Here is a 26,055-nt window from a genome sequence, read left to right as displayed (position 1 = left end):
GCCACGAGTCTCATGTCTGAATCAAAACCCTTTACAAGATGAAGCATTTTTTTAACAAAAAAATTATGAGCCACTGCCGGAGTTCAGGGCAGAAAAGAAATGGTGCGGGTCGCGAGAGCCAAACCGATCTTTCGCAAGATAGTCACACCGATGTGTGCCCCGAGGCCCGTCCTGTCCCCCAAAGACCGTGTCCTGGCAGCCAGAATGCACCAGAGAACATGTACGTCCTGAAGAACTGCGATCGATGTCAGGACTACTCGGTGCAGCCGTGCGGCAAGGGTTGCAAGTGCCCAAAGAGGGGAACTCAATGCGCCGGTGAGTGCGATGTTTCGGATCGGGAAAAGTCGCAGTTGCAGTCCCAGGAGAGCTTCCCTGAAGCGGTGAAACCGATGACGAAGATGACAGAATCGTCGAAATCTTCACTTGACCCAGCCGCCTATCGTCGGATGGGCGGCAACTGTCCCATTTGCCAGCTTTGTGGACACGAAGAGATCCGCCAGCCAGGTCAGAGTATGTGTTGCACTTGCAACGAAAAGATCCAGGCGGCCGTGGATAACTACTATGTTCAGTGCCAAGGGCAGTGTCAGCCGACAGGAAGGCCATGTCCTTATCGACAGGATCAGGGACAGGCACAACAGCCCGCGTCTCAGTCACCTGGACAATGGCAACAGTTGAACGGATCTCCATTTGGCACCCAGCAGCAGGGTGAACAGCCCTTCAATATCATTGTCCTCCAGGATTGCGACAATCATGCCTTGATCGACCAGTTGACAGCTGCCATAAATCGAGGTGGCGGTCAAGCGCATACGCCATTGCAAAACAACAACTACCCGAACCTCTATCCCAACCAACCGAATAACTTTCAGAACAATCCACTGACTGGCTATATAGACTACGATTACCTCGATCTTAATCGCAAGGGGTACGGCTACGAACCCGAAAGGGAGGACAGATACGACTACGGCTACGACATGGGTCCCTGGCCAATGGATCCCTACTACCCAAGAGATGGTAAGTAGACACATCTTTGGGTTTTACTTACTCTTTAATGTATGTTGTAGGATTTGAAGAAGACGGGTACCGTTCCATCTCGTGTAACAGTTACGACTGCCCGGCTAAAAATGATCAGATCCCAAAGCAAGACTCCTGGGACAGTAATCAGACCTATAAAGAGAGTCAAGCGCCTCGCAATGGCCAAGCCAATAATGGTGCCTGCAACTGCAACTGCCATGATTTTGAGACCAAGGATAAGCTGGCCTCGCTTATAGCCAAGGCGCTGGAGATCTTCATCAGTAGTAATCAGTGCAAAAACGATGAGGTCAAAGATGAGGAGCAGAACCAAAAGGGCGGAAAGGTCAAGAATCCAGAGAAAAAGGTTAAGAAACAAAAGAAACGCGGTAAAAGGAGCAAGAGTGTAGAGCCCGCCGTAAACTCCTCAACGAAGAGTGCCGCAAATGTAAGAGGGGAAAGCCCTTTAAGAACCGCAAAAAGCAGCAAAGCGAAACTTAGTGCGATATCCACTCCCTTTTCGAAGGTGAACTCCCTAGACAGCACTCTCTTGAAGGTCACCAAGAGCCCCATCTCCAAGAATTCCTCGCTCTACGGGGACTCCAACGCCGACACAATCAGTGCGGGATCCCGCAACAAGGATCGCAATGAGAAGCCCCCGTTCTTCCTGCCCGACTGCGAGGAACATCGCTGCAAGAACGACTGCAAGGGCATTTGCTCGCGGAAGCCGCATGACTGCGGCAAGGGCTGCAAGTCCGTCTGCCAAGGACCCTGCTCCAAGTCGGGGGGTGGCGATGGACAAAGTCGCAGCAGGGCATCCAAAAACAAGCAACAACAACAGAGGCACGCCCGCTGCCAGCAGTGCAACCAGGGTGAAGGTCGCCAGTGGCAGGAAGTGGGCGGAACCACGGACTGTCCCGACGGCACAAATGCCGGGGGCGCCAGTGCTCCACCTGGATGTTCCGGTTGTGGGGGCGGCCAGGATCGAAGCAAGGGCGGCGGCAAGGACCGAAACCCAGCCGGCGGCAAAAACACCCTTTTGGGGCTCAGTCCCATTGCCCACTATCGACCCGGAATGCTGCAGTTTCCCGTGAACTACCTCCTGGCGGGAACGAATTTCCGACGCAGCCTCGTTCGCACTGCCGCCGGAGTGACGTTGCACCAGAAGCCCTACGTGGACATGGCCGATGCCAAGGACCTACCCAACTTCCCGTGTCGCAAGAAAGGTGGCAGTGCAGACTATGAAACTCCCGCCAAGAAGTGGCTCTGAGCTCCGGATCGCGTCTACGAAAGTTATGCATTGTAGAGCATCGAAGGTCCTGAAGGCTTCCTTCGATCCATATAGTGCATAAGTTTGTAAGGACGCTCAGTGGTTTATAGTTTTAGTTCTCCAAATTCTCAAGTATTCCTACTATTTATACAGTATTTATCATGCGCAATAAACCAGTAACCAATGAACCCCAAAATAATCGAGCGTTTTTATATTAATTTTTGAAATTATTCTAATTTTCGTTTAGAAAACCTTTTATTTGACTGTACCCGTTCCAACTTGAATTAAATTGTGATGTTTCATGTCGTAAAATACATGTTGTGATATTGATCGAGTAATTGTCGATCAATACCAACAATACGCTTAGAAGTTGAATTAAAACTCTTCGAAAACCTGAATAACTTCAACAGTTATTAGTTTAATTGGTACACATCGCATACAAATACTTGTATGTATCTTAATCCGTTTGTTTATGTCTTTTTTCGTTTGCAACAATCCAGCAAATTTCCAAATAACTTCCGGATCTTCCGGCTTCCGCCTTCCGTCGTTCCGTCGGTCGTTGGCCGTGCTGTTTCCGCTTCCTGTGGCCCAGATTAACTGCTTAGGGCGGTGCGAATCAAAAGACGTGGACAGCCATGAGCCGGGACAAACAATTAACGCCGCAGGCGTTTCCTCATCGCCACCGACCAAAAGTCACTAATCACTGGCAATATTTTGGGAGTGGTGCTCTCGTACCTGAACGGACGTGAACGGACAATGGATCGAGAATCAAATTGAGCCTGCTGCACCAGCTTCCTGCGCTGCATTTCACACTGCCTCGAAACGAGAATCTAATTTGGTTTCCCCGCTGGGCTTGCCTTGCCACATGTCCTGCGGAGAGGATGTCGGGATGGGTACACTCTGAAAAACAAACCAGTAAGATGAAAGCAGTTCCTATGAAATATATTACTAGTTTAGTAAACTATTATCACTATCAAGGTTAACGTTTGGGAGTAAGTTACAGGTAGCGTATCCGACCCTGTAAAGTATATACATATATTCTTGATAGGGATTACTAGCCGGGCCGTTCTTGCTGAGATCTCGGAAACTATCAAGGCTAGAATTTTGCTGCTATAGCTCTAGAATAAACCCACTGTTAGCTTAAAGTTTTAACTATAAGTTAGCATTAGATAATAATAATAATAATCAAGGCTAGAAAGTTGGAACAAGGCATGCAGATTCTATATATTCTTGCGCAGCGAAAGTTTTGTGTCACGTCCAATCAAATTGGACTCACCTACAATCAAATTCGACCATTAAGAAACGGGTATCTCATAGTTCCTGTCCTTCTTTTTCCATGTCTTTTTGTTATTTTTCATCTATTGCTTACGTATTACTTATTAGGTACAGAAATAATAATAATATATTCTTTATCAATCCAGCAATTTGACGTTACGTTTTTTTAAGATTTTTGTAACGATTTTTAAAACTCTGCTTGGTTTGTAAAACTTTCAAAACTGCTTTTCCTCTTTTATTTACAATGATCTTCGATTAAATAAAAATTCGGTTTGAGTACCCTATTTTGCCCACTTAATAAATAGGTACGATTTCTGATCGATATAAATTCAATACCGTTTGCCACAGTGCATAAATGTTAATTGCAACGCATAGGGTTCTACGCACTTTTCCTCGCTCAGCAGGACATCCTTTTCCTTGTTATTGTTGTTTGACAACATTTGTTTTTACAATTCCCTGCGTCCACGTCCTTCTTTCCCCAGCTCCTGTTTTGTGTACAGAGTACGCGCCTTCCCTGCTCGGTTCCCGTTTCCGCTCGGGAGAAGCCTTCATTTCAGCCCTCACTCTCGACTTCGAGCAACAGATGATTCCAGGTCTTGAGCTCCTGCAGGAGGACCTAATCCCATGTGTTGTTTGGCGAACGGGATGCGGGACAGCAGGCACTTGGGCAGGAAATGCAATTGTCTAGGCTCAAATATTTGGCAAATGCGCCGAGCCATTCATCAGCGGATGCACGTATCTATGAGTTGTCGATTGCTATCTGCACATTGTTCTGTTTGTCTCTGCCAAACTGAATCCGTTAGTTCTTTTTAAATTACAGTTTCACTTGAGTTTCACTTTTAGATTACAGTTTCACTTGAGGCAGTAGATTGGTATAAATTTTAAATATTTATTTATATGTATTAAGTTGGAATCTCGAGGGATAAGTGAAAGCCCATTAAAAACATTTCCTTTACTAGGTTTATTAAATTTAGAATTCATTGAAAAGGATCATAAAGCTAAACAAGAAAAAAACGAAGCTGAGTATATTACTTTTAACTTATATTATCATAAATATAACATTTAATTAAATGCTTAGTTACTTGGTTACCTTGGTTACCTTGGTTACCTTGATCTAAACATTGAAATGAATAGCAGAGCTATAACAAACCCAGAATAGTCTTGCTATTAATGAGTAGCTAGTTAATTATAAACATTTCCCTAAGCCCTTGATCACTTCTCTACCTACATACATAAGTACATCCTACTTCCCCTCGAGGCCATCCGCCTACAATAGTGATCCGATTGGATCTGCGTAAGTGGTTTAACTAACAAAGAACCGTCGCCTCATTAGAGATGTCCCTCCGGAGACAATCCGCTGAGCTTTCCTCACCAGTTTCTGCTGTTTACTTGAGTTCTATGCGTGGATTGTTCTGGGGCATGTTATTGTGGGTTTTCGTTAGTTTACTGCCCGGTGGGTTGGACCACAAACCATTTACGTGACACGTTTTGTAAGTTCCCATTGTGGACAATGGTGTTGTTGCCGTTAATCAGATTCACGGAGCATTTCTTCACCGCCGTTCTCTTTATTTACTTTCATTGTTATCATTTGAAAATGCCTTAATCCGAATTTATGAAACGAAAGCGGAAGTCGGCTGCGGCTTGTTGCCCTATTGTCTCCGGTATTCAGCGCTCGGTTTCCCAGCTCCCGGTGATATACCCATCAGATCTTGCCTTGGAATCTCTTCTATACACTCAAGAAAATACAGGTGAGGGGCTATCGTTTAAAAAATACTTTTAAAGGGTTGGGTGTAGCTGTCTTAAACTGTTTTAATCCATATTAATTGAAGATATAACTTAATTATGTAGTTGCTCTCAAATAAGTTGAAAAAAACTATTCCTAACATATATAAAAGAGATTTATATTATTTTCAGATAAATAGAAAATCCAATGCAATATTTTGAAACATTGTTTTTGAGAGTGTATTATCTCTGGCCGACTGTGTGGCATTTTCGTTGCGATGTTGGGGTCTGTCTGTTTCTTTACGAGCGCGTCTTATTTTTCCAGCTTTTTTATTTACGGTTACTTGATTTGCTTTTATTATTATTCTTCTGATTGATTCGAACGTTTTCGTAATAAGATTTCAGTTGGAAACTTGAGAAATCCGGGAAAAACCGAGGAAAACCGGGGAAAACATGACAGCTGCTACGCCTCCCGCCCGAATTCTCCGAAGGAAAACGCTGAAAACTTTATGACGAAAGATGCCACACAATCTGTTTATTGATTTATAGTCTGGGGAAAGTGCCAATAAAACGCCGAGCACGAACTGGAAGCTGCTTGGGATTAGTTCTCCGGAGGGGAAATCCCTCTATGCGATCGTTAAAATTACTATCCTATTCTACATTCGCTGCATCTACGATCTGTATATTTTTGTAGACCTTTAATGACTGTGGACGGGATCCCTATGTGGAGCTGCGGCAATTTCCGAAAATATATATGGCTCGTAAATCGTTTAGTTCGGGGGTGGCTTATCTCTATAAATAGTTGGCGACACCCCAAGTATTGGATGGATATTTTTGGGAATTTGATATATTTCCTCGGCACACGCTACCCATTCCCAATCCCGATTTCGATCCCCATACAGCTGCCAGATGTACGAGTACATAAGTGTAAATTAACTATCGTCCCCGATCGTGTTTGGGGGTTTAACTTCCTCTGCCGGCAATTTATGCACAAACACAATCCGGACCCGGGCACGTAATTGAAAATCAACAAAGCTAAGCAAATATCCAGGCATTCCTTTGGGCAATTATCAGCCGGACACACAGAAATTACCTCACAGAGTCACGTACGTGCGCCTAAGCAAACATCCTTTTCAGGCCTCTCCTTCCACCGTATAAATATTTCTTTTTGGCAACTTTCATTGCACATCCTGTCCAAGGCGATTCTTATCGTTCTCGAGATACCCGTCCCTAATGCGTAGATTCAAATTCCGATTCCTGGCCAGACAATAGGGAAAAAACGTTGCAATTGGATGCGAGGCAGCTGTTTTGGCTTGGGTTCGTATGTGGACAGGATGAGCCGGGGATTAACCGTTAATGCACTGAAAAACTGTAGAATATTTACCCATATATGTATGTTGGTATTTACATTACATAAACATAACATTTGCATTCTGGACAATGTCCAATGGACATACTATACAAGTAATATAAAAAGTTAAAACTTCATTAGTCATAACATTCGATTCTTCTACTTTTAAGAGTAATATGCATTTTACGTTTTAAATGTAATATTATATTTGTTTATGATTTACCAGCATTTAGTTGGTGTGCCTTGAAAACCCCTCGAACTTACTTAAATATATCCTACCCCAGACAATTAATTTGGACTAGATTTGCCCACAGGAAAATCATTTTTCTCCGTGTATTTTTTTTGAGTTCGTCCTTCGCATCGCAATTAGAAATGATTAGAGCGACGCCGCAATCAATTAAGGAAAATGGTACCTACTCAATTTATTTGCCGTCGATCGACAACTGCTGATAAACAAGCCATTAGATGCACTTGAGATCGCAACAGGACACCGCTTCAAAGAGGAGGTGCAGCATCTGCGCTGCAATTCGAGTGCATCTGATCCTCCAAACGCACCTTTTTAGGGCGTACGCGTGCCCGTGGGCGGGGGCGTGGTCCTGCAACTGCTGATAAAATTTCCAAGTAAGCTGGCGTAACTCGATCATCGGCATGATCCCGCTTCACGCGAGGAGTAAAAGGATTCGAGCACGCACTTGACAGCTCTCGACACATGGCTGACCCACAGAATGTATGCCATATGCTGCGATCCCGATCCCCACAAAAGGATATCCAGAGACATCCAGAAATCGCTTGGCATGCGTGTCAGCCGCAAAACATTGAAATGCTTTTTAGTGCGCGGCAGGAAAAGGATTTCCTGCAATTACTCGACGATCAGTGCTGGCTGAATAATTAGGAATGCTCAAGAAAATTAATGATTTAGTGACTCATGGAATAAATGAATGCACAAGTGCATGGGGAAAATGATAAATCTTCGAGAATTGTTAATGAAAATGGTGATAAATCGGGTGACAATTCGAGGCGTTGAGTAGACTACTCAACGGTATATAGGCAATGAAAATCAAGTTAGAATGAAGGAAAGATTCATTAATATAAGTTTGTACAACATCAATTAGCTTCATTTTAGAGGGAGTTCTTAAAGAATTCTGATAGCTGTGCACCGCAAACATACTAAGTTTACATTTATTGTGTGAAAATATTTGTTTAAAACGTTTAACTAGACACTCGGAATCCTACATTTTTTGTGACCAAGAAGATTTAATCATAACTTGTTCAATTTTAATTTCAGTTTAGATTACAATTTTAACTTACTCACAGACAATATTAAATAGTTTGAATCAAACAGCTATTTAATACTTGATGACAGATTCTAAAGAGAATTTTAGAACATTTGAACGCAGGGATTAACCCAGGGGATTGTCCCTCTCTCCCTTTAGCTCCCTTTCTCAAATCCCCCTATAAATAAGAAAACAAATACCAAAAAGTCTGTTTTAAAATCCCTTAATCCTTGAACAAAAAGTTCACGCTGCCAGGCAAAGTTAACCCACATTTCTGTAGGCCAAGGGATGATTGTTTTTATTTTTTGTTTCCTTCTTTCCCATTGACCTCAGTTGTTGACTCAATCAAAAACGAAAACTGCCCGAAATGCGGGTACACCGAAAAAATTAAATCGGATAATATAAGATCAATGTTTAAAGTAAAACTTCGATTTAAAATTTAAAGAAGAACCTTGATTTAAATATTAAGTTAAAATGTTCAACTAAATTGTCTTTCGAAACTGACCGATTTTATCGACAAAAGAATGGTGTTTATAATGCATAAAGTACTTTTCAAATAGATAAAATATTTTTTTCAAAAATGTTGCCAAGCAAAATGATAATTATTTTAAATCTTAATTTTTTCAGTGTATGATCTACAAATATGTCCACAGCTGTTGGCCAAAGAGCTGAGAGAAACTACAGAGAGTCCGGTAAAAATCGTAGAGCGGGCGCATGCGCAGAGAGAGAGCCGGAGAGAGTGAGGGCAGTCAACAAAAACCGCTGCACGAACACGATCGCAATCAGTTGAGAACTTGGAGCGCGCGTGAACAGAACGCAGATAGAGATACCTTTTGGGCTTCAGATACACTGGCAGTGCGCATTACTCACTCATCCGCCAGATACGAAGATAAATTTCGCAGTGCGCCAGACGATTGCAACTGGCAAACTGGATTTACCACCCAAAAAGCAACAAAACAGAAAAAACCAAAACAATACCCACATCTACAATCGTGTTAAGTGAAAAACGAAGCCAATTGCAGCAGCAACAAAAAACTTTCAAAACCCGAGCCGTAGCGAAATAGGAAAAGTAGTTCAGAGCGTGAAAAATACGTTACTTGCTGCAAACGTTGTGAAACGTATCCGAGAGATACAAACCCATTGGGAGAGCGAGAGCTTAGCAAAGTGCAATTTCCAAAAGCAAACAGCATCTAAAACATATCTGTAAACCAACCGAAACCAAACAAATAATAAAGGCTGAAAAATTGAAAATACCCAAAAACAATTTTTCCAACCATTCAACCTCGACGGCGATTCGCAAGACAAACTATTGTTGGATTAACATTTTTTTGATCAAGGTAAGTCGGTTTACATATTTTTTATGGCCCTCATTAACACTCAAAGCTAAATAACAAAAAAAACCAAAAAACATTCCGAAGGTTTAAGTTGACTTGGCTTTTATAGTTGCTAGCTGTCTTGCACTCAAACCGACAAAAGTTGCCTGTCTGTTTTGATGTGACTCTGGCTAATTGACCTCCAAACTTGTGTTTTCATAATTAAGCCAAAACGAAACCGAGTAGTAGTAGCAAATTGAAAGTTAACGAAGCTGCAGAATTTCTCAACCAGATTTAAAAGTATCTTGAAGTTAAGCTGGCGAATACAAAATGACGTTTTGTGTTTTAAGGTGGTTCTAAGCACTTACAAAACAAGTTGATATGACATCGCTCGAACAAATAATCACAATGCATTTATAGAATAGGATATAGTTTAGAGGTTTAGTAAGCTTAACCTATATTCAAAACAAACGTGAACAAACCTTATAGTTTTAAGAGGAAGACCACCTCAATCTTCTTTACTGATCCTCAAATACCATATTATTTTGTTCTCTGGAGTCACAAAGCGACACTTAAAATGCCAAGACGGCAGCTGCAAAAGAAATTTTGTGGCCAAGTCGATAAAGATGCATTCGGCTGGATGGTTTCGTGGTTACCCCAGTTATTGCCCTGTTTCTCGTCTGTTCTGTTCTTCGGGTTCGGGCTCATATCGAATGCGCGCGCATGCGCAAAGGATATGGAGGCGTCGGGGGTTGCAGGAGAGGCTCTGTGTAATCTTTGCAGCTGCAGGACCGAACGATCTGCACCTGGCCTCGCCCGCTTAATTAATTTCCCAGCTGACTCAGCCCAGGCTCTTCACGGAAAAGCAAAGAGGGAAGTGACAAACCTCTGACTATGCCGCTCTTCTTGATAAGCTTGTGGCGGGCAACTGAGGGGGCACTTCCTGCTGACCCAAGGGCGAAAAAAGCTGAGGCTCGGCTGCAATGCCTCACTTCGCGGTGACACGTGCGAGGCGTGAACACTCACAGCCACATCCCCTCCTTTCTTCGGCCCCCAGTGCTCCTTTTCACTTTAATTTACTTGGCTACTGCGCGTTCGACAAGACTCAAAGCGATTCGAAATGCATTTGGCGCCATTTGGCCGCTCGGTACTTATATTTTTAAACGCATCAGCGACAACAAGACCGAAAGTCGTCACACATCCGTCCATCACACATTGGGGGCCACAGCGGCGACACTGCGAGAAAAAATGAGAAACACATTTTACATAAAAAAAAAAGATATGATTCCCAGAATGGAAGAATAATTTATCATTAATAACAACAGAACATGGTTAATATTTAAATCATTTACAAAATCTTTTATGACTTGAATCGAATTCCTGAGATATTTTTTCTTTAGAAATGAATAGTGAAAATATGTACCTTCCCAACTTTATTACCAACATTTCTAGCATTATCTGAGGTGAAATTTTATTAGCTCAGTTTTTGAAGTCTTAAAGTTTGGTAATAGGTGGTTCCCTCATAATTTTGGCTACCATATTCTGGGCCTCGCAGGAATTTCTTTCTCTGTAGAGGGGAAATGATGAATGGGGATGTGGGGGCAGACAGAGACGGCGAGACAGCGGGACAGTGGCCGAGAGCGGGACGGCGATAGCAGACGTCAGGCAGACGCTGCATTTTCGCTGCCTCGATGGCGTTACATGATTTGTAATATCAGCAAACATACGTCACAACAACAGCGGCAAGAGCAGCATGTGCATAAATGGAGTCCGGTTCGCTTGCCGACTGCTAGACGAGCAAGACATGTTTATTTTTAACAATATTCAGCAGATTATCATCTGTCGTCTGCTGCACTCCGATGAATGGACGAGTTTATTGCCTTGAAAGCTAGCCAAGAAAAGTAGGAATGTAATTTCAACAAATTAGCAAATTCGTTTAATTTGGAGGCTATACAAGAATTGCTCAAACTAAGAGTTATGACTTGGGATTTCCCTCGCCTTTGGTTAGTCAATGTTACTGATAAAGTCGTGGCTTTTAATGATAAATTTTGGTTAAATTAAATACTTATTACAAATTTTAAACCACATCCTATCAGTGTTCATGAGAAAACTCATGCTTTGTAATACAAAACTTCAATAGTTATATATAAATTCAGAAATATTTTTCGAAATATAATATAATATGTTATTATTATTAACTTTAATTTTGTGAAATTATATGTCGTGCCAGGCTCCCGGGTAAATTCACAAAAACCGTGAACCGCCCAGAAGAATCGGTTTCGTTAAGCGGAAACCGCTTGAAAGATGAAAAGGGAACCCTGGAGAAAGAGGAAATTGTGGGGCATAAACACCCGCCGACAAAACAGACAAGATACACACTCAGCCCGGAGAATCACATATATTCGGCGGATAGCAAATTACGCACTTAAAGTGCTCGCCAAATGACAGGAAACGCGTCATTTTTACGAACTTCAAATTACGATTTTTTTACGTTTCCTTGTCTTTTGCACACTTAAAGTCGAAAGGCGTTGCCTGTGTGTTGGTTTAGTGGCTGCTACTAAGTAAGTAGCATGGGAAGAGAGGCCAGCACGGTGCAAAGTGCAAACACAGTATTTTCGTGAGCGCAATTAAAACTGGCGCATTTCCTCATTTATTTGTGCGAGTGTATCTGCGGGCATTTCCTTGAAAAGGGACACATGGTGGGGGAGTGCATCCTGTGCGCGGCGGATATGCGAACGTTGCGCCGACGACTCGACGACTCGACTTCCTGCCATTGACTTTTGTCAACCGAATAGTAACTGAAAACCATTTCCCTTTCCTTTTTCCATTTCCATTTCCATCCACATCCACCGAAAACAAAGCGAAGCGTGAAAAACAACGCGTGCTCAGCACGAGTTACCGATCAACTCGAATGTCAATGCCATATGCCATATACAGTGTGCCAAAGTATAGAACATTCCCTGACAACACGAATCAATCACTTCGAACTCAACTCGGCCGCTCGAGCGGGTGGAGGTGTATTGGAGATCGGAGTCAACGGAAGCCCCTCAGACAGATCCATTTGGCAATTGCTGACTAATCCGCCCCGCTTTTCCGCTTTTCACACGCTTTTCCCGCGCGTGGGATTGGGAAACCGAAATGAACTTCAAGTGTTTTCATTGGCCTCTAACGTAGGCGGAAGTGGAAGCACATGGAAATCAAACAATCTAAACTGGCCATTACATAGAGATCTTTTCATTCAAAATTATATTATTATAGTTATTTACTACCCAAATGATTATGGGTATGATTTTTAAGACAAAAAAACCAATAATTAAATTAGTTTTCCATGTGTATACCTCATAGGTGGGCCTCCCCGTTCTGTCTTTGAATAAAAGTTGGAATTAAACAATTGAATTCATAGAGCAGCCACAATTATGTAGTTCGCCTGCTGGGGACCGCCTGAAGATCGGCAATACTTAGAGATTCTTTATGGGTCATTCTCCGCCGGGGGGTTCTTCTAGGGCTTTGTTATTCTAGCCTAATGGTGTTTGAAGTGTCGCCTGGCTGGATTTTAAAATAGTTTATGGCATCCGCTGTCTGATTCACCTCTTGGTTTGATAGGCGTGGGCTGAAATGGCTGCTTTCTACATTAATCTTAACTTGGGATTCGATAAGGGTCTCATTTATTCCACCTGCATTTGGGCATTCTGGGGTTCATTGCCCCGCCCGCTTGTCGTTTCTGTAGATAACTGGAAATAAGGAGCATTTCCCTTAAAAATAGTTATGTTTCCAGAAATTCTGATACAAATATTCCCACTTCCTTTTAGTGAGTAACATTTCGTGGGAATTTCTTTTAGCTGGCAACGAACTGTGTAATTAAAACCGCTGCGACTCCCTACGCATTTCCTTGAGCGGAAGCTCCCCGGAGTTCGTTCCGGAAAACTATTAGGGTTCCCTTTTGGCGAGCTTGGAATCTCGACGCTGGGCTTCCGCTGGCTTCTCTTCCCATTGCCATTTCCATTCCCAGTCCCATTCCCATTCTCATTCCTACCCACATTCGCATTGACACCTTTTATGATCCGTCGGCGGATGTTTCGCTTGCTGTTTTTTTGTAGTGCCCCCGATCCCCTGCCGTATTCCCATTTCGGCGGCTCTTTGTTTTGCTCGCCACATTCGCAGCTGCCAATTGGGCTAATTATTTCCGCTCCACTCTGCTTTGACCTCACCTCCTCGGAGCGGACTCCGGACTCCCCTGATCTCTGACCACCTCGTTTGCAATCGCAATCGAAGCTTGGCCCGTGTTTCCAGGTCAGCTATGTCAGCCACATGCCGCCCTGCCGGCCCCGCCCCCGGATCCCCCATTCAAATGGACCGCCGATCGATACGACAGCCGCCTCGTAATGATTATTCAGCGCTTCCTTTCGCGTGCGATCCGCCTCGATCCGCTGACGCCGCCCATTCCGACAACAAGGTCAGATTTAATAATAACAGCATACGAACTCGGAAAGGAAGTCCCAGAACGGTCAGTCGAATACCAGACACTCTAGAGCTGAAGTCGTTCTACTGCTATCTTATCAAATACCTTTATTACTCCATTCGGGAAATCAGAACCAATGTACCAAGTACTATAGAAATTGGTAATAGTACATGTTTCCACATATGACTTTATAAAAACCAAAATGTGTTAGTTTCTTAGTTTAAAATTAAATTTTACAAAAATATGATAGGCAGAAAAAGAAGGAAACAAAGTAATCGAGCTAAGCCCACCTCATGACTAATGTACCCCTTAATCGCTGAAAAGCGCGGATGATCGCACTTATGATGTGTCGCATGCGTATTATTATTTGTTTAGTACATGCCCGTTTTGTTTCTTGCTTTTGCTGTTGTAGCGATTAAAACAATTGCCAGCTTGTGAAAGCATTTCCGTTGTGCTAGCCACCACACACATGAATCACAGCCATTAATCAGCAACTCTTACTCCACTTTCAGAACCAGAGCCGAGCGAGCGGAAGCGAAATGCAAGTGGAAGCCAGCTACCCGAAATACGCCGGACGTGTGCCACCTCTGGACCTCTCGCAGGTGAACGCGGGCCAGGATCTGTGGGGCGGCAACGGGACCAGCACCCCGTCCTCCAGACGCCACCTGCACCACCCCTACCAAATGCTGGACAAGTGTCGCGGCGGAGTCACCCTGATCAGTGCCTCCTCGAACTCCTCCTCCGACGACAACAACAATCGACTGATGGGCGGCGATGATGGAACCACAAGTCTGCTGCACCCGATGGGTTCCGACGGCCTGCCCCTGGATCCGCGGGACTGGACGCGAGCGGACGTCTGGAAGTGGCTCATCAACATGGCGGTGTCCGAGGGACTGGAGGTCACGGCCGAGCTGCCCCAGAAGTTCCCGATGAACGGGAAGGCCCTGTGCCTGATGAGCCTCGATATGTACCTGTGCCGAGTTCCGGTGGGCGGCAAGATGCTCTACCGGGACTTCCGGGTGCGACTGGCCCGGGCAATGGCCCTGCTCTCCTAGGTGTCTCGCGGATACCCCTCCCTGGTTGTACATATCTCTAGGATTCGGTTAGTTTAGCCTAGTTCTCCTAGCTGTAATGCCTAGTCGCTAGTGCTCTCGTTAGTTAAGTTTAGGCGTAACATCCTGCATTTCAATATTGTCAAAGATTGCTTCAAGATCTTCGTACAAAGCCGAAGGAAATGAGCAAAAATGAAAAAAGAGTGAAGTTAAAATGCTGTCCTATTAGTTTGATAAGTTCGCATCTGATGAAAATATAAAATGAAATTTTATAAACTGAACCAACTGGTGTTTTTATTGGACTCGAAAATAATGGAAATTATTTAAAGGGGAAATAATGAGTAATTTCCGTTACAACAACTTTAAAAATTTCAGGAACCTGCTGAGAAGTTGAGAGAGGCTTTAGGTTAACTAGAATCGTTTAGGAAATGTATTTGAACCGAGGTACTATAGTATAGAGATTTTTAAAATCTCAACATACAAACATGTTTTGCATTAAATTGGTTGGCCCATGATAATGAGTCGACCTTGGAATTGGCTTATAATCTTAATGTACACATTAATTTTCAAGCAAATTTATAATTAGTCCAGATTTAATTATGATTTTGTGAGACAAATTTGTGTTTGATCAAATAAACTCTTCAAGGAGACTTTCGGTATTACAGAAATCTCTTCCAACCCAAAATCTCGGTGTCACAGAAAGCATTAAAAATTTAAAACCATCCATATAGTAGGCTTTGAAAACAATGATCTTAAAATTAGTATATCAGTAAAGCTCTGTGACATCGCAGATAATGTTCAAATTTTCGAGCTTATGTTTATTTTATATTATTATCGATGTGTTTTTCTGTAAGCCTTTTAGCTAGACATATTAACAAAATAAATAGAATACATCTCACTAGATCCTTAAACCAAAATATCATTGCTATATTTAACAGGCACTTTGCAACATTTTAGTTTATTTAATCTCAGTCTCATTGGCCAGCAGATACTTTTGAAATAATCCCAACAAAGAATACCGCACGGGTCTTGAGCAATTCCGCTCTCTTTGGGACTTAATGTTCTGTTTATGTCTTTCACAATTCCCCCAGACGAACTCAAATTGACAAGTGATATATACGTTCGCCCAATTAGCACATCATTAAGTCCCAACAAATGCTCTGAGTTGAAAATTTGGGTGGAAAGGCGTACGAAGATGAACCCCATACCTCTCACACTCACACACACAGACGAGCGCAGTAAACTCTTTGTTATTGTTGGCCAGAAGTTAGTGCCAACATTTGTTTAGGCCCTGGTCATACATAGATCACCAGAAAGTGTTTATTTTCCAAAGACTTTTCCCGTCTGTGTGATTAATGTGGTAGGAGAAAAGGGGGAAACTGGAGTTACTTCTCAGTAAATAGGGAAGATCAAATGGCCAAAAATGGTAGAACTGCAGTTACTTCACAGTAAATAAGGGAATACAAATAAAAGGAAAAGGGGGAGAGAGACTGGCGTTACTTAAAAAAAAAGGTTTTTACAAATACCCTTTTGATTTTAAGGGGATCCTAACAATAATCACAGAAATCCTCGTAAATATCATTCATAATTATTAAGTAAGGCAATTAAATTAAACCTATTTGTTGAATAACCAAAAACTTAAAACTGGAAAAATGGAATGGTTGAAAATGGTTAATACTAAGGTATTTTAAGAACCTTGGTCAAAATCCACCGAATAAATAAAACGTAAGTACAAATTGAAACAAATTTCCCTCTGTAGATTCTAAAATGATGATCCACTTAAAACAGAAAATCAGAAAGCCCAATTTTTCGGGAGGGATCTGAAGAGTCCCCATTTAAATTCAAACTGTTGCAAAAAACGCAGCGGAACAATTATGACAATAGCAATAACAATAACAATAACGGATAACGATAATCAGCATCGGTAGTCAAATAGAACCCGGATAGATACAAAGATACATCCGTGTGTGGGCGAGTGAGAGAGCGATGGTTACATATATACAAATTCAAAGAGCTCCATCCGCCCGTGCATCCGCTCATTTCATTTGGGTTTTTCTTTTTGTGCCTCCTATGAATGGGCAGATACACAGTTGCATAGATACGCAGATACAGATACATTTGGATGTTCTTCCTGCTGCTGCTGCTTTTTCGCTCCATGTGGCTCATTGTCGCTGGGTTTTGTAAGTTTGCATTTAGTGCAGTTCGACCGTCGGTTTTTCGGGAGCATCCGGGATGTAGTTAAAGGTAAAGGAAGTGAGACAAATGAGCCAGACCAGACCAGACCCGAGTTCCCTGCTCGGTTGTTACCTTGTAAAACAGAAACCCAAACACAACACTCAAACCGAGGCAGCAACAGATGTCGCAACCCGACACATGCCAACACCAGGGGCACAACCTTGTCCGCCAGCTGACGTCGCTGCATCCGAAGACCTCGAAACGGGCCCAACAGGAATTTGAACTCCAATTACAATTCGGCAGAACTGCATAACTCAAATTGGGCAGGTCATAAAGGAATCTTTAGAACTCCAACTTCATAGAATTCCATCCATATTCCTGTTAAAAATATCTCCAAGCGTTTATTTATATTATTTCTTCAATGAATTACAAAAAATGTTATATTATTTTATATTTTCTATTGGTTTTAAAAAAACGAAATAATTCAGATGAATATAAAGTTGGGGAAATAACCCATTTTAATGTAACCATTTTTATAGATTTATAACACAATTAATTTTAATAATAACAATATTTTAATGTACAACTTGATTTCCTCATCCTATAATTGGAATCATAGAAAAAAAAATTCGACATACCTTGAATTTTAAATCAATATACATTTATAACGGAAAACACTAGTATTACAAATTTACGAAAGTCTAAAATCCAAAATGCAGTCAAACAGTAACTTTTTTAAGAGGTTGGTAAGGGTGCAATCTGTGTTTTGAAAAGCTTATGACCTCTCCACTTCAGTTTTGTTCCCGTAAAGATCTATCAGTCAGTAAGTTCCCTATATATGACATGCATTTCGAAAATGCCGCGGAACTCCATTCAGCCGGAGTGTGACCACAGGTTGGTGATCGAACAGGCCTTGGTTTCAGCCGTGGATCAGACACTCCGACCCTTGGACTATGAGAAACGCCAGCGCGAAGCCCGCGAGATTCTTCTCAAGTCCCAGGAGAATCTGTTTCAGCAGATGGGCCTAGACCAAAGTTCGGTGGACGAAGGAGGTGTGCTAACGGAAGACGATGAAGACGGGGCTTTCAGCGGACCAGTGCGTCTTAGGTCTGAGATATTACTAAACGAATATAGGAAGTTGTACGAAGCGCCTGCCAAGACGGCATCTTACGAAGTTCTACTCCTGAAGGACATCAGTAAGTACAACATTTATGCTTTATAAAGGGGCTATTCCAGTGATGTTTGACTCCCCAGAGCAATATACGTGGCTGATACTGGGCCTTTGCATCGCGGCGTGCAGCATCTTTACCCTGATCCATTTGATATGACCTGTCACCGAACTATGTACTTATTGATCTGTGGCGAACGCGGCGAGCAAAACAAAACGGCAAATCGAATAAACCATATAAAGACCGGGAAAATTGAGGAAATGTAAAGTAGAATATCCGCTGGCAGGCGAACGGAAGGCGAGGTGCGAAAACAATAAAAGCGGACGGAAGTGGACAGGGACGGAAACCGACGACGGTTCCGTCGATCGTTGGACTGTTTTCCGACCAATGCCACAATAGATATTACAAACCATAGACTGGCTACCGGGCTTCGCCGTTCGGTCTTCTGTCTTCTGTATTTTGCCAATTTGTCGAAATGCTTTTCCCGCTTTTCCGGCGCCGTAATTGAATTTCTGTTTCGGGGAGGAAATGACTAAACCAAAAACGCTTTACACTCCCGTCCTCAAGTGGCTCAGGAAGCTCGATAGGATGGGTTTTCAATTGCACAATCGAGAGACTCCAGAACTCCAGGGCAGGGCACTGTTATATTTTTTAATTAGTTCATTGCCTGCTCCGGCGCGATATTTCCCACGAAACTCCATCTGCTGTGGGGTAAACAAATGGAGTGAATCAACAGAAAACAGAAAAACACGAAATATGGAAAGAGTTTTCGAAGCCACACACAATGCACTGGGGGCAGCCACTTGTTGATCGTTTCTCGTTTGTTTGTTCTGGTCCGAAAGAGTATGCTAAACATGTTTGGGGCATCGGCATCCAGGAATTTATGATCCCAGCCCCTTATCAAAATAATGCGTATAGAAAACCCATCATTACGACCCACGCAGGTGAGTCAGAGCGGCGGATGCCATAAAGAATCCCAAGCCCAAATAAGGCGACGTTTTGGACACCATTAGGAGGCTTACAGAAAAATATATTACGAGACCCCTTGGTGGAAAGTCTTAGGTATTTCAGAGCTTCAGGAGGTCCCCAGCGGGAAAGTCAAGTTCTGTAAGGGTAATTAGTAAATTTCGAATTCATACATTGGGCGTGCAGAAGAATCATGTGGAGCTGGGAAATCCCGGGGGTCCGAATTCTTACCGCTCACATTGGCGACTTCCGGCCGCGTTAGATGGAATATTATTGTTGTTTTTTTCAGCGAATCCAAGAGCACTTGAAGTTCAGCGGACTGGATTTCTGCGTTTTTTCATCGCTTTGATTTTTGGGTCTCGGGTTCTTTCTCACTCCCACGCTCATGGGAGCTGGAAAAGCTGTGTGTGAATGTTGTTTGAGGGAAATGCCCAAAGACAAAAGTCTCAGGGCAGCCAAGAAACTGTCATTGCCAGCAGAACCCACACAAAGAGATACTTGGGTACTTTGGCTGGATGGGAGAATGTTATGCATAGAGAGTGGTCTGATTGCCACACACCAGAAGAAGTTCATGGGAACGAACTTTGCGGCCCGGGTAAGTCAAGTGTGAATAATGGTGGCAGGGGGATTTGGGGCCTAGGATGGAGGGGGGAGTACTTCCCCCTCGTTGCAGCAAGTGCAGTCATCTAATAGATGCGAGTACCAGTCATGAATACGACAATTAATGCCAGCCACCATTCATGATTTACTCCTAGCACAAACGGCAATCAAGATAGAAACACCCTTTCCACAGAGAAAAAAAATAATGAAATAATTAATTTAATTTATGCATTTATGAATATAAGATCTTTTTTAACAATACTTTATCTGTAACCTCTTTAACTTAACAATTTAATTGTACATTTAATAGCAAATCAGTCTTAGTTTTGTAGACTTAACGCATATTATTATTTTATATTTATTTATTTCTTGAAGCATAATTTATTTTAAAAATATTTTAATATCTCAAAAATCTTAATGTTCCTTTAAGATATTCAGTGATAACACAATTTGGACATTAAAAAACACAGTTTTTTATTAATATATAGGTTCAAATTGTAATGGATACTGGAAATACAGCTTGTGGTTAGTATATTAGTTAACCCGTATTGAAAGACCATAAAAAATACAACACTTTTTGCCAGTGTAGTCCATAAACTCCTCTTCTCCGGCACTTCCCATCCAATTGCTTGCTTATGCAAGGCAACGTGACTGTGTGGGCGTGTCATCACTTTCAATTTTGCGGCCAATTTGAGTGACACTTTCTGCCTGTTTGTCACGCCGCTTGCGTAGCCAAAGATTGCGGCACAAAGGGGCGGAGGGAGCGGGAGTGGGAGTGGCACCGGGCTGCAGGAACCGCCAAGGAGGCCTAGAGACGCAGCTCTGTGTCTGCTCGTCGTCTGCTGCGCTTCCGTTTCCTGCGCATAAATTTTAATGAGCGAGCCAGATTCCCCTCCTCCGCCTCCCTATAAAGACTCTATCAATTGAAGATAAGAACTTAAATGAAAAAAAAGCAGAATAAACAGTCGGCGGGATGGGAAACCCTTGGCTTCGTCAGTGTCTCTTACCTTGACTTTCGCGAACCGTGCACAAAGTCACGGCAATGTTGGCCATAAATTGGCACAACCAGTTTTGGCCACGGGAGAAAACAAAAGAAAAGCCGAGGCATTGGCCAAATGGATGAGGCTTTTACTGGCTTTCCCAACCATGAAATTCGCGCAGAAGCACTCGAGCAGGAATACAGGTGGGCCGACTGATCGACAGGTGTAGTATCTCGCAAGGAAATATAAAAACAAAGTCATACAATATGGGGATTTTTAATTTTGTTTATCAAATGTGTAGATTGTTAAGCATATGAACAGATTTCTTATTAACTTGTTTTGATATTCTATATTTGAAAAATGATAACGTTCATATGTATTTTTCGAAAATTTATTTTTTCTTAAAGAAAGGTTGAAACACACATTTCGATCATTAACATAATATAATCTAAAATATAAATTCCTCGAATTGGCCCTTCTGAGAAATCGTGTCAAATATTTATATGTTTGTTATTCATAAAAATGAAAATTTATTTAATTCATTTTTTAAAAACTGCTATGCTATGCTAAAGAATATGCTGATTGACCGGAAATGGGTGCTCGTAAACATACTTAAGTTTAAAAAAAAATGTTTATTGTAAAGAGCAATGTTGAGATTAAAAGTTTAAAATTTGGCTTACTCTTTTAACGGAATTCCCCAACTAACGTTCTTAGATTTGCCATGATAAGTACGAAAATAGTAAGTAAAAGGTAAATTCTGGGACTGAATGTATAAGAACTTGTCAATCTGTTCCCCTTTTAACGAAATCTCCAAATTCACATCCTTATATTCTCCTAGACGTGCACATTCCAGCAAAAAATACATAAGTATGTTAATATATTTTCAAAAATTTTCAGCGCCATCCCAAGATCTCTTAACTTCTCTAACGAAATCCCCCAGTGCACATCCTTATATTCTGTATAATAAGAACATAACAAAACATAAGAACGCAATCCTAAGATTAAGGATTTATTAACTTTTTACTCTTTTCCCCTTTAACGAAATCTCCCCATTCATATCCTTATATCCTCCCATATGCGCATACCAGTAGAACCCATAAGTATGTTAATATATTTTCTAAATATTCAGCAATCCTAAGATTGAATGTTTAGGAATTTTACTCTTCTAACGAAGTCCCCCAATGCTCATCCTTATACTCCCCCTGATATTCTCCCGGATTCCAGCATACCCTCGCAGCTCTAGGACCCCAGTTTTCTTCTCTCTCCTTCGCAGTCTTGGCCACACACCGCTCTGTCTTCAGCTGGCAATCGAAACTAGTTTTTCAGGTTCGGCGCACGGCTGATAACAACAATTGCAATGCGAATGACGCCGGACGACGGCGCATGCGCGCCACTCTTGCATTCCTTTCGGTGGCTCTGGGTGCGCAGAGCCCCTGCCCCTTCCCCTTCCACCTCCCTTCGAGGCATTTGTGGAATTTTAATTGCGCAAAAAGCAGCGGGACGGAGAGGCCACTGCAATTGCAACTGATGCGATGGGCTGGAATGGGAATGGCTGAGAATGACGTTGAATGATGGTTAGTTGGAGGTTGCTTGCAAGTGAGAACATATCGCGTGATGGTGATAGATATAATGGCCGTGGACAGAGCTCAGTCTTGTCTTGGGAAGATGGGGATGAGGCTGCGATGGCACATTCACCGGCCACGCCTTGGACTCAGATACCCAGACTGCCGACCGCTGATTGCGATGGCAAACAGCAACAGAGACAGAAACCAACGGACCAGAGCAGAACCAAGCCAGTGGAGGGCTGGAGGAAAATCTTACACGCTGCTCGAATTATAAGTCGTCGACATTTTGCCTAGTAGTCGCCACAGAAAAATGAGCCAGCATAAATAAACCAAAGCGAAGCAAGGCGAAATAGAATAGACATTTGTATCTGTTGTTTGTGCCTGTGCCTCTGTCGCTGTTGTAATTGAAGTTGCAGAAAGCCAGAAAGCCCAACAGCCACAGCCACAAAGCCCAAACTAAAGAGAAGCAGAATAAGATGGGGTCTGTCTTGGTCCCCACCTCCATCCCCATCCACATCCACGTCTCCATCTCCGTATCCACGGAGCCAGTGGAGCGCGAGGCATGGCGCATACGGAAGCCATAAGCTGCAAGAGATTTCTCTTCTTTGGCCTCCGCTCGACTTTCGGCTGGCTGTTGAACCCGCAGCGCATCACTGGAGCGTGGACTCCCCGCCCGCTGATAGTAGTCCTCCTCCCAAGGGCCCCACTCGGCCAAATCACTTGCCCCAAAACGTGTTCAAGGATGCCATCGAAAATCAATCGCAGAAACGAAAACGGAACACTGCCGAAAGGAAGGGATGCCCAAGCACAAATCGCCGAAAATTACAGGAAGCAAAAGCACTTGCCGAAAACGATCGAAAATCATTCAATTACGACAGCTGGCCCTGCATATAAATAATGGGCGTGAGCTCCCCGAAACATAATTATGTAACCACACAGGGGAAAAAGAGATCTTGATATGGCTTTATGAATTCAACAGCAGTAAATGTTTCTTTATTTTTTTTTTTTTGGAAATTGTTTATTTTTATTTATAATTATAATTATTATTTCATGTTAAAAAAAGTTTATAATTTTAAAATTAAATTTAAATTATTCTTCATCCTTTGTTTTAAAAGTATTTATTTTATTATTTTGTACAGAACTAAATTTCAGAAAAGATTTTTGAACAACAAAATTTTTCTTTTCCGATATATGTAGTTAAAAGGGGGAACAAAATTGTAGGTGGAATCACAGGTGCACAATTTTATTACAGGATGCGGGTGCAGAAATAAAAGCAAAGCGAATGAGGTCAGGGCTTTTTGGGCATTAAGTATATGTATGTTCCCCCAATTTTGAAATACAAATTTAAATTCAAAAGTGGCGCCAGAATCAAACCTTTTAGAACTATCCAACACTTACGGATGCAGTTCCTGTTATCGATAAATTTACTTCTGGTATAATTTCATGGTATGTTTCATGGTATTTTTAAACAGACTCGCAACGGCCACACCTGCCTCAAAACAAGAAAAAAATTAGGATAATGCTGCGGATATAAACAAAGGATTGTCGAAAGAACGTTTTACACCAGATCGTTGGCACTTCCCCAGCAGGCAATGAGTTTCAATTTCTACGTGGAATCGTTCAATTCAACGTTGCAGTCGATTGCGCGACAAGTGGAGCAATTTGCTGGCGTTGCACTGAAGGCAGCTGTCGATCTGCGCGGAAATCTGGAATCCTTGACCGGCGATTTTCGTTGGCAGAACGGACCCATTGCCTTCACCGACTTGCAGGCCACCCTGCTGAAAGTCCTAATCGTCCTTCTCCTGGGAACCTGCGTTCTAGCCGGCTACTCGTGGTCCGTCTACGGCCAAGTCATCACGGAGAAGTTTGTCAGGCCAAGTAGGAATATGCTAAAAACCAGGGGTTTTTGTAGATTTCCGTAACACAGATATGTTTTGCGTTTCAGGTACTTTAAAAGAGATCGAGGAGCTTAAATTATCGGTGGCCAAGTTGAAGTTGCCCAAGGAACACTCTCCGCGCATCTAGAAGCCATGTCTAAGATCAAGAAGTTCTTTTCCCGGAAGAAGGAGGAGGCTGCAGCCTTTAAGGTGGTTTTTATCAAGCACAAGTTTAAGAACCAATTTAAAAATAAGTATACTTACAGCTCAAGCTCACGGGTAGCTCGATGGGCGCAGGTCATAAGCTGAATTCCACCAAACAGGAGGCTCCTTCGAGTAGTTCCCGCCAAAAATACGAGGCCTATGTTCCACCCAAGCGAAACGATCTGAGTAACGAGGCCAGGGCTGCTGCGAATGCTGCACTGGCTCGCATTGATAAGAAGACATCCAGGGAATTTAACACCTCGCTGTCGGCGGTGAAGGCCCAGGCTAAACGGGAGCTGGAAGCAGAGCGTCGCCAGAAGGAGGAGGCGGAGGCCACGGCTTCCACCATCAGTACAACCACTTCTTCTTCCGGTGGCGACAATCGTAACCTGGCCTGCGAGGGCGTCTTCTTCCGCTGCCCCATGATCAGCGAGGAGATTCTACCCAAAAGCGTGTGGAAGGCCCGGATCAAGGAGTTCCTCTACCAGCAGCTGGAGGGAGATCGCGGTCTCACCGGCTGCCTGATCATCCACAACTGCAATGTGAAAGAAAAGGCCGACGAGTGCATTGCCACGCTAATTAGATATCTGGAGAACCTTATCAAGAATCCCGAGGAGGAGAAGTTCTGCAAGATTCGCATGTCTAACAAGATCTTCAGCGAGAAGGTGCGCTACGTGGAGGGTGCCCTAGATGTCCTACAAGCAGCCGGCTTCAATGAGGTCACGATCGATGACGAGCAATTCTTGCTGTGGACCCGAGAGCAAACGGAACAGGATCTCGATTTGCCCACGCTGGTGGAAGCGCTCAAGAACTCGGAGACCATTCCCCTGGAGCTGGACAGGAACATCAAGGTTCTACTTCCATCGCAAGCAAGGCGCGTCGTGCTACCCGATGAGTTCTATCGCCTGGCCCCGGAGGAGATCAAGAAGGAGCAGCAGTTGCGTTCGGAGGCCATTGCCCAGTCCCAGATGCTGAGGACCAAGGCGATGAGGGAGCGCGAGGAGCAGCGCAACTTGCGCATGTATCGATACGCTTTAGTCAGGGTTAAATTTCCCAACGGACTCTTTATTCAAGTAAGCCATTTCGCGATGATGTCATCCGTAGGAATTTTGTGTAATAAGGTGAATCATTTCCAGGGCACTTTCAATGTTTACGAGAAAATAGCCGACGTGTTTGAGTTCGTGCAGTCTTGCCTGGCGGATGAGAGCCTCGATTTTAGCTTGGTGGCCACCAGCGAGGGAAAACTGGGCGAAGAAGACCTGGAGAAGACACTATTCGACTGCAAGTGAGTGCCGGAAACAATAATTGTACATACAAGAATATTGATTTATGAGAAATCTCCAATTTCAGACTCATTCCCAACTCCTTGCTGCTGTTTAGCGCAAACGGAGTTTCTGCTTCCGTACAATCGGATCTAAACTATTTAAAAGAAGATCTTCTGATGCTGGTGCAGGCTATGTAGAAGTGATCTTAACCATCTAATCAGCGGTACTTGTCCCTTACATTATAACGGAGCTGTTGTTATTTATTACTTTCAAATCTATTATTCAAAATCAATTATAAACGCACTTTACAAAAAAAAACAGAACGTGTTTGTATAGGCCTTTAAACCTGCGGCGTTCAATGCTGTTGTTTCAGTAAATTTAACCTGCTATTTTACGTTTTTAAATAGATTTTTGAAAATATATTTTAGTTTTTTGAAAAAATGTTATAAAATACTTTCAAGCCACTGTGCAGCCAACAGCTGTTTGGTATCTTTTCGCAGACGTTAGTTCAGGTGGTATTTCGGGGATAC

At 42.9% G+C, this 26,055-nt stretch overlaps 5 protein-coding genes across 5 annotated transcripts; all 5 read left to right on the top strand.

The window, feature by feature from the left end:
• Window position 1: 1 nt before the first annotated feature.
• LOC139352527 (uncharacterized) lies at window positions 2–2,471 on the top strand. Its single transcript, XM_070994924.1, has 2 exons — window positions 2–1,011; window positions 1,062–2,471. The coding sequence occupies exons 1-2, from the start codon at window positions 39–41 to the stop codon at window positions 2,276–2,278; spliced, it is 2,190 nt and encodes a 729-aa protein (XP_070851025.1). The 5' UTR covers window positions 2–38; the 3' UTR covers window positions 2,279–2,471.
• A 6,216-nt stretch (window positions 2,472–8,687) lies between these two features.
• Window positions 8,688–15,005, top strand: edl (ETS-domain lacking). The gene is made up of 2 exons (XM_017088037.4): window positions 8,688–9,237; window positions 14,185–15,005. Exon 2 carries the CDS (start codon window positions 14,212–14,214, stop codon window positions 14,725–14,727), a length of 516 nt encoding a protein of 171 aa, XP_016943526.1. The 5' UTR covers window positions 8,688–9,237; window positions 14,185–14,211; the 3' UTR covers window positions 14,728–15,005.
• A 2,527-nt stretch (window positions 15,006–17,532) lies between these two features.
• On the top strand, window positions 17,533–18,331 carry LOC108019689 (uncharacterized). Its single transcript, XM_017087581.4, has 3 exons — window positions 17,533–17,641; window positions 17,695–18,095; window positions 18,154–18,331. The coding sequence occupies exons 1-3, from the start codon at window positions 17,613–17,615 to the stop codon at window positions 18,225–18,227; spliced, it is 504 nt and encodes a 167-aa protein (XP_016943070.3). The 5' UTR covers window positions 17,533–17,612; the 3' UTR covers window positions 18,228–18,331.
• A 5,322-nt stretch (window positions 18,332–23,653) lies between these two features.
• Window positions 23,654–24,266, top strand: LOC108019615 (uncharacterized). The gene is made up of 2 exons (XM_017087494.4): window positions 23,654–24,057; window positions 24,125–24,266. Exons 1-2 carry the CDS (start codon window positions 23,772–23,774, stop codon window positions 24,202–24,204), a joined length of 366 nt encoding a protein of 121 aa, XP_016942983.1. The 5' UTR covers window positions 23,654–23,771; the 3' UTR covers window positions 24,205–24,266.
• On the top strand, window positions 24,125–25,848 carry Gint3 (GDI interacting protein 3). The gene is made up of 4 exons (XM_017087493.4): window positions 24,125–24,266; window positions 24,323–25,333; window positions 25,397–25,545; window positions 25,611–25,848. The coding sequence occupies exons 1-4, from the start codon at window positions 24,210–24,212 to the stop codon at window positions 25,720–25,722; spliced, it is 1,329 nt and encodes a 442-aa protein (XP_016942982.3). The 5' UTR covers window positions 24,125–24,209; the 3' UTR covers window positions 25,723–25,848.
• Window positions 25,849–26,055: the final 207 nt, after the last annotated feature.

Source organism: Drosophila suzukii, chromosome 2R (genome assembly GCF_043229965.1).
Source record: "Drosophila suzukii chromosome 2R, CBGP_Dsuzu_IsoJpt1.0, whole genome shotgun sequence".
Lineage (NCBI taxonomy): Eukaryota > Metazoa > Arthropoda > Insecta > Diptera > Drosophilidae > Drosophila > Drosophila suzukii.
This window is presented reverse-complemented; position numbering and strand designations above follow the sequence as displayed.

Excerpts from the sequence above, each read along its gene's own strand:
- LOC139352527 (XM_070994924.1), top strand. The coding sequence starts at position 39 with ATGAAGCATTTTTTTAACAAAAAAATTATGAGCCACTGCCGGAGTTCA. Across the intron at positions 1,012-1,061 it reads TCCCTACTACCCAAGAGATG|GATTTGAAGAAGACGGGTAC; the intron begins GTAAGTAGACAC and ends TGTATGTTGTAG.
- Gint3 (XM_017087493.4), top strand. The coding sequence starts at position 24,210 with ATGTCTAAGATCAAGAAGTTCTTTTCCCGGAAGAAGGAGGAGGCTGCA. Across the intron at positions 25,334-25,396 it reads CCAACGGACTCTTTATTCAA|GGCACTTTCAATGTTTACGA; the intron begins GTAAGCCATTTC and ends AATCATTTCCAG. Across the intron at positions 25,546-25,610 it reads AAGACACTATTCGACTGCAA|ACTCATTCCCAACTCCTTGC; the intron begins GTGAGTGCCGGA and ends CTCCAATTTCAG.
- LOC108019615 (XM_017087494.4), top strand. The coding sequence starts at position 23,772 with ATGAGTTTCAATTTCTACGTGGAATCGTTCAATTCAACGTTGCAGTCG. Across the intron at positions 24,058-24,124 it reads GGAGAAGTTTGTCAGGCCAA|GTACTTTAAAAGAGATCGAG; the intron begins GTAGGAATATGC and ends TTTGCGTTTCAG.
- LOC108019689 (XM_017087581.4), top strand. The coding sequence starts at position 17,613 with ATGCAGTCAAACAGTAACTTTTTTAAGAG. Across the intron at positions 17,642-17,694 it reads AACAGTAACTTTTTTAAGAG|TTTTGTTCCCGTAAAGATCT; the intron begins GTTGGTAAGGGT and ends TCTCCACTTCAG. Across the intron at positions 18,096-18,153 it reads TCTACTCCTGAAGGACATCA|AGCAATATACGTGGCTGATA; the intron begins GTAAGTACAACA and ends TTGACTCCCCAG.
- edl (XM_017088037.4), top strand. The coding sequence starts at position 14,212 with ATGCAAGTGGAAGCCAGCTACCCGAAATACGCCGGACGTGTGCCACCT.